The following is a 9,715-nucleotide window of genomic DNA, read 5'->3' on the forward strand; positions in this document are numbered from 1 at the left end:
ACGGGTAATACAATTATGGAGGAAGTTTGGAACATAGTTGATCCAAAGGCACCTCCGACGAACCTCATTAGCCTGTTGAGCATAGAGATGAGCAGCCAGATTGGCTTCTCGTCTAACAAAAGATATGTTGAAGCCAGTAAAATTCCCGCGCAGCTCCTCAACTTCTTGCATAGGTCATGCACTATCAGCTACTCCGTATTTCAAATTCTTGGGACTTCCAAAGACTAAGAATGTCCAGCGCGTCACTTTCAATGAGATCTGACGCCATCCCAAGTTAGTGGCCAGCTTGACAACGTCTCTGATTGCATACGCCTCCAATAATCGGGCTTGACAGCGCGTCACTTTCAATGGAGAAATTAACGACCTCATCACAAAGCACATACCCAGTACCTCCTTTGTTATTTCTTTCGCTCGTTGTTTTGCTTTGCTCATCTTTGTCTCTGGTCAGTAAAGCACGCTCGTATTTTTCAAAAAAAAGAGTAAAAAATGCTCGGCAGCACCTCATCATTTAGAGAAGAAAACCAAATCTGGTTTTTCCAGATATAAAAATATGTACATTAAAAATGTTAAAATCATAAATTTCAATAACGAAATTTCGTCAATTTGAACAATATCCATGAATTTGCAAAATTCATGTATTTGGAAAACATTAGTGAATTTAAAAGTGTTCCCGACTAAAAAATGCATGCAAATTAAAATATTAGATTTAAAAAATCATGAGTTTTGTAAACACAGTGACTTTAAAAATTACTCCTGGATGATTTTCATATAAACTTCATGAATTTTAAAATTTTAAAAGAAGAAAAGGAAAATATAAACAAATGGAAAAATAAAAAAATAAACAAAAGAGAAAGAAAAAAAATGAACAAAACCAAGAAAAAAACAGATAAAAACCAAAGGCAGAAACACAATGCATTTTCATGAGCCCACTAGGGGAAACGACAGTAAGCGTAGTTTTGGGCTTTTAAGTCCAGCCCAGTTTTGGGCTCCCGACCTCTTCACTTTACGGCCTGCACTGCACTCGGCTCCCCACTCCGCCGCCGCCGGCGCTCCTGCTCGGCCGACGACGACCTGCTCTCGGAGTCGGAGATCCTCCTGCGCCTCCCGCCGCAGCAGTCATCCCTCCCCCGCCCGCGCCTCGCTAGCTCAGTTGTATAAAAAACCGACGGCGTCAGACGGCCAAGGTTTGTTTCAATCAAACTAAATCCCACTTAACATTCTCTTATCTTAGTTATTATGGATTCTGCTACTATTTCGATTACATAATTATGAGATGCCGATCTTATATGGATAATTTCTATCAAACCATATCCCACTTAACATCCTCTTAGTTATTGATAATTTGTCACAAATTCTGAGGTGCCGATTTTATATGGCCGATTTCAGGAGCAGGCAGTACTATTCAGGAGCTGTTGATAATTATTTTTTTTATGTAGCAGTGGATTAGTCTCCTGGCATATTTTACAAATTTTGCTATGAAATAAAATATTCATTTAGAATTGAGACTGCACGAGGAAAATATAGTCAGACATTCAGATCAAAATTGCAGTTGCAATACAGTCATTTGAGCCGAAACAAATGTCTAATGGCATACATACACCATATACTAGAATATTCAAATAGCATACATGTTTTTGCCCTCACTTATTCAATGAATACAACAGTAGTTTGATGTCTTCCAACCCGGCCGTAAGCTGCAGCTGAGCTTTTGACATCATATGTTACCTACCTTCTGTAGCAACTGATACTTATCAGAAAGAAAAAAAAAGGCAGGTACAAATCGAGGGTTGGACGGAGTAAAACTGGAGTGTTGAAGTTGTTGATTCAGCCACAATCTTAGCCTTTTCTCCACCATTTGTTCCCGTTAGAAGAACATGTCACCCTGCAACAATATTTTTTGTAAAACACTGGTTAGCGAGCAACAAGTACAGGATGACAGATTTTTGTAAACAGGGTACACATTCAGTTATAATCAACCTGTCGCCCTGTGGCAAGTTTTAATGGAAAAAAAATTCATAAGAGTGCATGTAAATACGAGTAAAGCAATCTGGAAAGACACATTAAAAGTTTTCGTTCAGAATAATTACCATATCAATTTTCCTTTTTCACAAGCCTCTCCTCTGAGGCTACTCCATGTCCTCCATAGTTTTTGACGGTGCATGTCCTCCTTAGTCACTGTCCTCAGTTCTACGATTGCCCCTGCTACACCGATTGACACAAGGTCTGCACATTCAACAATAGACACTTGCTCCATACTTCTCCTGGAATGAATGTTATGCCCGGACATGCCTCCAGCGTCAGTGAGAACACATGCAGACACATAATCTTCTCCTTCTATGCAGACCACCAGTGAAAAGATGAAGACTCACAGCAATCTTTGTACAGAAGGTGAATAGTATTAATCCTCTCTTCCATTACAAATGGTTTGACGGATCTCCAATCGACACAAGATCCCTAGGTTTAATCTTCTGTTGACGAGTTGTGGAAGAGGAATTCTCATCAATATGAGTCTCAGGATTCTTCTGGAAACTTGGTTGTATAGCGTCCTCTGTTCCGACATAAGATGTGATTGATACAATGAAGATCGTATGGAGAAGGGTCCTTAGTTGTTCTCAACCTTCATAAACCTGCAAGCTTACAACAGATAATGCACAAATTTACATGGTCGCATCCTAATGCCCTCACAGCCGTCAGGCATTTAAGTTTTTTTTGTTAAGTTGTTCAACAATAAGTCACTTAGGTTGCTGTCCAGTTTTCATCTCCTTCAACAAGCATGAGTGCTAAAACTTGTCCCAAGAGTAGTAAGCTTTTAGTGTGGAGTTACTCTTCATGATCTAGAATCTCTCTCAATCACACGTACCTATATGGCTCCTCACTGGCCGTTTGCCAAGATCTCCCTACCACTAAAATATATATGCATGTGTGGAGGCTTATGTATGTGTGGTTTGGTTGGGTAATGGACTAAGCAAACCTGAAATTCAGTTATTGCAAAGTTAATTAAGTATCCGAAACTAGTACAATGAAGCCTTGTCGTTCCAGTCACATGGGGAAAACAATATGTCAAAAGGAAAAAGAATGATCAGAGAGGCAGAAGGTGGTCCCTAGAAATAGTGATGTCGTCATTATCGGATATGGATACCTCATGGACAGCAGCTGATGATTGCACAATGATATGAAGTTTGCGTTAATTGACTCCTCCCACCAAAAAATCAGAGCCTCTTAAATTTTGATTGCCAGCACTCTTTTTTCTTTTTCCTTTCTCTTTTTTCTCTTTTGGCTCTAGATTGCCAACACTCTTTTCCCCTCTTTTTAATAAGTATTTTCTTAAGACTTGCTGACTAGATGGATGCTTCTGTTTACAAAGGATTGTGGGGAGTAAATCAATGCCCGCTGAGCACCCTAAATATGAAAGAGCAGTATGCAAACTCTACATGGCTAATACATGGTGAATGGATACACCAATCAAGTATGCAAGATTGCACTGAAAAGTGTCGAATGGAGTAGCAATCGAAGGAAAGAAGGAGAATGACTGGCTTTCAAGAGCTTCTGACTAGACGGATACATAGTTAACAAAGCTCACCAAATATTCAGATTGCACAAACGGTGGTTTAGTTTTTATTATGTATGGCTCTGGTGGGACAAAATAATTATCTAAACCAATCAGGGTGACACCAACTTATTGCACTCAACTCTTGGGATTTTGATGAGTCAATCTTGGGATTATGTGAGGGCTAGAATGTGACCAAATAAATTATATGCACGATCCAAGGTAAACTAGCATTTGAATAAAGCGAGAAAACTGTTTACCATTCTTTCATTAACTTCATGTCCGCATTGTGGTCTTCAGCTATTTCCTAACCTGCGTTGGTACAACATAATTTAAGTTTTAGTATGAGGGCCTCCGATGATCTAGTAATTTGCATTTTGTACATGACACCCAGACCTGACTCCAGGAATTAGTATAATTTTTTTTACACTTTATCCTTGTGCCGTTTGGTTTAAAATCAACAAGATAGGAACGAACGATTACCTTAGCGGAAATTTTTGTTAGTTTGGAAATGGAAGCATTTCTATTGATTCTTTGTCAACTATCTAGGTTATACAAGCACCAAACGGGAAGGCGTCTTGTTTGTGGCGTCCACCAACATGCAAATCACCCAGTGACAATGCAGCTCTGAGAATTTCAGGTTCAAGACAAATGGCAGATTCATATAGCTTCCTTGACTGCAAATAAGCCAAAGGCCAATATTATTGACGGAAAGCATACAAAGTAAAACCATGAGACAAGCTTTGCAGAAAGCTTACCTTGTGCATCATCGAGACAGTTGACTAACTTGAAATCCGTTGAAGACTAGTCCATATATAACTTTCATTGCTTCACGTGCAGTGAATAATACAATTTTGAATTTATGAAGTGCTAGATAACCAGGAACAAAACCTGAGAATATATATTATGTTAGGACTTAGGATCAATGAACAAAGTAGAAAATGATTTCAACATATATTTCTTTGGCAGGAATTCCGAGGCTCCCAAGTCTATAGCAGGTCATTTACCATCTCAAAGTTCCTGACTGATCCATCACTCCTGCCTATTGATGGCTTCAGCGGTAAGGTGGCAAAAGACTAGCATTAATTCACATCTGTTGGAATAAGTATCATACCCAGGACGTACTGCATGGCATTTTCTGCAAAGTTAAATTAGTAAGATTTGAAAATATAAATGAAAAATGACATGTGATTCTGAAATAAATGGTGAATACATGACAGAATTCATCCAGGAGGTGAGCAAAGAAACTCTGTAATTCCATGATTTCCTCAAACATCTCTTTGTGGGGGTACGTACGTACGTACTTACCAGATATATAGATTTATGTAGAGGGAGAAGATACCACACATGTCGTGTGCATGGATGGAGATAGTCCTACAAGGGGAGCTAGAAGAATGTACATTGGAATCCCAAGAAGCCCTGTACGTGCAGTAGATGGAATGTACATACTGTTAAGATTAAAAGGTAACGACGAGGTAATTAAACCAAGCGAAAGAAAGTAGTAGCTTACTGTGTGTGTGGTCTTGGATCAGGAAAAGCAAGGAAGTGGTTGTTAATTACCTTGGATCAGGAAAAGTAGTCTAGTCTGATTAATGGGATGCCCCCGATTAACCGTCTTCATTGCTGTGTTAGCTCCTCATTTTTGCAATCGCGGACATCTAACTCTTGCAGCGAGGTGGGGAGGCCATTCTTTGGCAGCGACCTCATGGCTAGACAGTACCAGATCTTCAGTATCCTGAGGTTGGTGAGCTTGTGCAGCCCTGCTGGGAGACACCGGAGGTTGGTGCATCTGAAGACCTCTAACTCTTGCAGGGAGGTGGGGAGGCCATTCTTTGGCAGCGACCTCATGGCTGGACAGTACCAGATCTTCAGTATCCTGAGGTTGGTGAGCTTTTGCAGCCCTGCTGGGAGGCACCGGAGGTTGGTGCAACTGTAGACCTCTAATTCTTGCAGCGAGGTGGGGAGGCCATTCTTTGGCAGCGACCTCATGGCTGGACAGGCCCAGATCTCCAATCTCTTGAGGTTGGTGAGCTTGTGCAGCGACTTCATGGCTGGGAGGCACCGCAGCTTGATGCACCACCCAAATTTGAGCTCCTGGAGGGAGGTGAGGAGAGAAAGAGCCTCCTCTTGCTCCTTGCTCAAGCGATCCACCTCTTTATCATGAAAGGATAATTTGGTGAGGGAGGAAGAGAGGAGGCGGCAGATGGGCGCGGTTAAGACTGCTGCGATGGCGTCCGTCACGAGTTCCTGCAGTTTGGAGACCGCCTGAATGCCAGCAAAGAATTTGGGGCTGTCGCTGACACTTAATGCGGTGAGCTGACCTTGGGTAAGGAGAGGCAGCAAGCCGTCGCACCTAAAATCATCCCGAATGCTTAATGTCTCGAGAGAGGTGAGGTTGGAGAGGGGAGCCAGCGTCTCCATGCCCTCCATACCACCTCCAAGGCTGAGGGATTGCAGGGTGGACGGGAAAGGGCAGAGATCCGACAAGGCCTTGTAGGCACACAGGAAGTTGGGGCAACCTGCTATTTTCATTGTGTTGAGGGAGCCCATGAATTGCAGACCTGTCCCGTGGCTCCTAAGGACAAGCTCTGGACAATCTTTGATGCCCAACTCCTGGAGAGAGTAGGACAGATGGGCCGGTAAGAGCAGCAGCCCATCGTCGTCATCTTCTCCTTCTTCTTGTGGATCTGCTGTTCTATATGTATCCTGCTGCTGTAATTTAGGAGCTGAAGATGCTGCTGTTTGTTGCTGCACGTCCAGGCCCAACCCTGTCAATATCTTCTCACATCCCCTTCCACATATAGACAAGTGAGAGAGCTCGGGGAGATGAGTCAGTAGATGTGTCACTTCCTTCCAGCTACCACTCCAACTACCATTTATCTCTAACCTGTTAACTGGAAGCTGCCAAAGAATGGCCTCCCCAACTCCCTGGAACGTAATGCTTGAACCATCTATGTCGAGGGTCTTCAACGAGGTTAGCATTTGAAGGTGTTTCTCCGCCAGAGGTGGGCAATTTTTAATAGTCAAGCTTTGTAGTTGGGTTAAATTATGGAATGCCAAGACTGTCTCATCTAGGCTATGCAGAGCATCACTTCCTTCTATGCTCAAACGGCTTGATTCGTGTGAGTAATCTAGCTCCACCAGACCTCTTCCTACAAGTCCCGATAGTGTAACTAAGCACAAAGTGTGACTATAAGGAATAGGAGGCAGCGACAACAGTTTTGGGCAACCCGCAATTTCAATCGTGTTTAGCCTAGGAAACCAGGTCAGATTCAAATCTCTTTCTGAGGGGTAGCGACTAGTATTAGATAAAATTGTTAATTCAGTTAGTTCAGGGCAATCCTCGACAATGAGGACCTTCAATGAGGTTAGCATTTGAAGGTGTGTTTCAGCCAGAGATGGGCTATTTTTGATATGTAGTTCTTGTAGTTGGGTTAAATTATGGAACGCCAAGATTGTATCATCTAGGACATGCAGAGCATCACTTCCTTCTATGATCAAACTGTTTGATTTGTTTGAGTACACTAATCCCTCCAGACCTCTTCCTACAAGTCCCAGTACTATAACAGAGCACAAAGTGTGACTATAAGGAATAGGAGGCAGCGACAACAGGTCACATTCGAATCACTTTCCAGCGGGCAGCAGCTGGCATAAGATGAAAATGGTAACTCGGTTAGTTCAGGGCAATCCTTCACAACGAGTACTTCTATAAGTGAAAAGTACCAAGGGCAAACATCATTTGCTGCCCATCTACTAAATCTTGGCAACCCAATGAGTTCTACCCTTTTCAAGTTACGAAAGCATGTGCCTCTGATGCAACCTAAATACTCTTCTCCAGACTCACGAATCAGATATAGTTCTCCAAGGGGTGGAAGGAATTCCCAATCTGTGTGCTTTAGGCGGAGAGCCTCCAGACCTTTGGTGGACAGATTTGTACCCAGCCATGTAGGGCAAGTAGGGCCCCCATACCCATCAATGCATAGATCATGAAGATTGCTATGTGGCCGTAGACTTTCCAGTACTTGATCTTCTAAGTCAGGACTCACATTAGGTTGGCCTTTCTTCCAACTGAGTGTTAATTTGTGCAAGCGGTTTTTGTATGATAGTTTTGCGTCATGTGCCCCATTTGCTAATGCTTTCTCAAGACTATGGATGGCAAGTGATCCTCCTAGCTCTTCTAGTTTCCCCAGCTCCCTTAGTTCAAAACCACTACTTTCTCTTCTAACTTCAAAACTCCGTAGTTCTTGTAAGTTATGCAGTCTTCCCACATTACAAATATTCGAATGAAATTCACTATATTCATCATCACAAGCATAAGGTGGGAGAAGAAAATGACGCAATTTTACAAGGTTTGCAATATCTCCGAGCGGACTATGAGGACCATTCCAGCCACTTATATCTAGTACCCTTAAATGATAAAATCTTGATATACTCCTTGGTAAATGTTTTTGAATACTATACGTTGATGCAACCCGTAGGCAGCGAAGATGGACAAGTTTTGAGATGTTGTGCAATAGAGACTCCACAGGGTAGCACATTGTTGACAAATATACAACACGCAACGATTTTGTATCTTTGAATAAAGCACCAAATATACAAAGAAACATTGCATCATAGTTTCCAAACAACATCAAAGTGCGCAGGTTCTTAAAATTCAATATGTTCCTTAATTTATCCAAAACTCTCCTAAATTTTTCTTCCACAAATCCATCCTTACTATCGGCAGAATCACTCATACTAATGGACAAATGGTAGACAGATGGTGCAATTTCTACATCTCTTGGAATAGAAAAAGCTATATGTAGACATTCTTGTGAGGAAACCTTCAATGCTAAATCATGTAGCAGATCATGCATAACATAGTGTGTACCGGAATCACCTATTTCTTTTTTGAAAAATCCATAATTAACTAAGTCATTCAAATTGTTAAGCCCTATCTCTTCAGTTCTTTTGATTCTTTTATCTGGGCGTAGAATGTCAAGTCCTATCCAGAAGTGAATTAGCTCCTCGCAGTCAAACTTGTAATCTTCCGGAAATAATGCACAAGAGGAAAAGCATTGCTGCAGGTGAAAAGGGAGGTAGTCATAGCTAAGCTTTAGTGCGGGCATGATATCATGATCACTGGTCTGTGATTCCCATTCTTTACTTTCAAGAACTCTTGTCCAATGTTCTACAGTTAGATTTTTTCTCAACAATCTACCCACTGTTTTTGCCGCAAGGGGAGAGCCCTTCAATTTTTCTACAATCTTTTTCCCGATTTTAATTAAGTCCAAATCATGATCAATTTTATCAACCACAGATGCTAGGAAAAGGCTCCAATGTTCTTCCGGTTTCAAACCTTCTAGTTCAAACAATTTATCTCCTGTCTTAACCATTTTAGCTACTTCAAGGAATCTGGTTGTGACTAGAACTGTATCACCGTTTCCTTTCTGTTTTTTAAAGGGAACTAAGAATCTTTTCCACTCATCTTCATTACCATATTTCCATATATCATCCAAAACTACTAAAAATCTTTTATTTTTCAGCCTTTTTTCAATTAATTTCTGAAGTTGGTCCAAGTTTTGTAACTCATTACTTTCTCTATCATTTTGTTCGCCTTCTGCTTTAGGGATGGAGCGCACAATCTCTTGTGTCAACCTATACACACTAAAGTCGGTAGATACACACACCCAAACTCTTATTTTGAAATGATCTTGCACTTCTTTGCTGTTGTATATGTACTGAGTGAGAGTTGTCTTTCCTATGCCTCCTGGACCAACTATAGGAATAATGGTGAGATCTCCACCCATTATAATTTCCCGGACAATATCGTTCTGCTGACATTCCCTCCCATGCAATCTAGGCTCTAAAGATTGTGAAGTGGTTATGGGTCTACTTGTAGAGGCAACATTACCAATGTCATGGCTAGAGCTCAATAACTCTAGACCAAGAATGGTGGAGACCTTAGCACACATGGGCTTTAGCTCGTCCGCGATATATTTCATTCTTGTAGAGACGTCCACCCTATCAAATTTCAACTTTGGTTCTCTAGGGGCGTGCTTACTATCTTCATCTTCACGAACAGGTAGAAAAGAAGAGCAGAGGAATTGTTCACCGAAGGCATGGGTGGTGGTACGAGCACGTTAGGCGAGGCGGCGCACACACTTGCAGGACTCCTTGTCGGACTCC

General features: G+C 41.6%; 2 protein-coding genes across 2 annotated transcripts; both read right to left on the reverse strand.

The window, feature by feature from the left end:
* Window positions 1-1,521: 1,521 nt before the first annotated feature.
* On the reverse strand, window positions 1,522-6,952 carry LOC119343503 (putative disease resistance protein RGA1). The gene is made up of 7 exons (XM_037614423.1): window positions 5,108-6,952; window positions 4,856-4,966; window positions 4,555-4,685; window positions 4,306-4,438; window positions 4,031-4,224; window positions 2,088-3,859; window positions 1,522-1,882 (listed from the first exon to the last, which is right to left on the reverse strand). Exon 1 carries the CDS (start codon window positions 6,920-6,922, stop codon window positions 5,165-5,167), a length of 1,758 nt encoding a protein of 585 aa, XP_037470320.1. The 5' UTR covers window positions 6,923-6,952; the 3' UTR covers window positions 1,522-1,882; window positions 2,088-3,859; window positions 4,031-4,224; window positions 4,306-4,438; window positions 4,555-4,685; window positions 4,856-4,966; window positions 5,108-5,164.
* A 132-nt stretch (window positions 6,953-7,084) lies between these two features.
* On the reverse strand, window positions 7,085-9,715 carry LOC119343502 (putative disease resistance protein At3g14460). Its single transcript, XM_037614422.1, has one exon. The coding sequence runs from the start codon at window positions 9,529-9,531 to the stop codon at window positions 7,108-7,110; it is 2,424 nt and encodes an 807-aa protein (XP_037470319.1). The 5' UTR covers window positions 9,532-9,715; the 3' UTR covers window positions 7,085-7,107.

Source organism: Triticum dicoccoides, unplaced genomic scaffold (genome assembly GCF_002162155.2).
Source record: "Triticum dicoccoides isolate Atlit2015 ecotype Zavitan unplaced genomic scaffold, WEW_v2.0 scaffold130180, whole genome shotgun sequence".
Classification (NCBI taxonomy): Eukaryota; Viridiplantae; Streptophyta; class Magnoliopsida; order Poales; family Poaceae; genus Triticum; species Triticum dicoccoides.

Coding starts and splice junctions, on each gene's coding strand:
- LOC119343503 (XM_037614423.1), bottom strand. CDS start 6,922: ATGCTAACCTCATTGAAGGTCCTCATTGTCGAGGATTGCCCTGAACTA.
- LOC119343502 (XM_037614422.1), bottom strand. CDS start 9,531: ATGAAATATATCGCGGACGAGCTAAAGCCCATGTGTGCTAAGGTCTCC.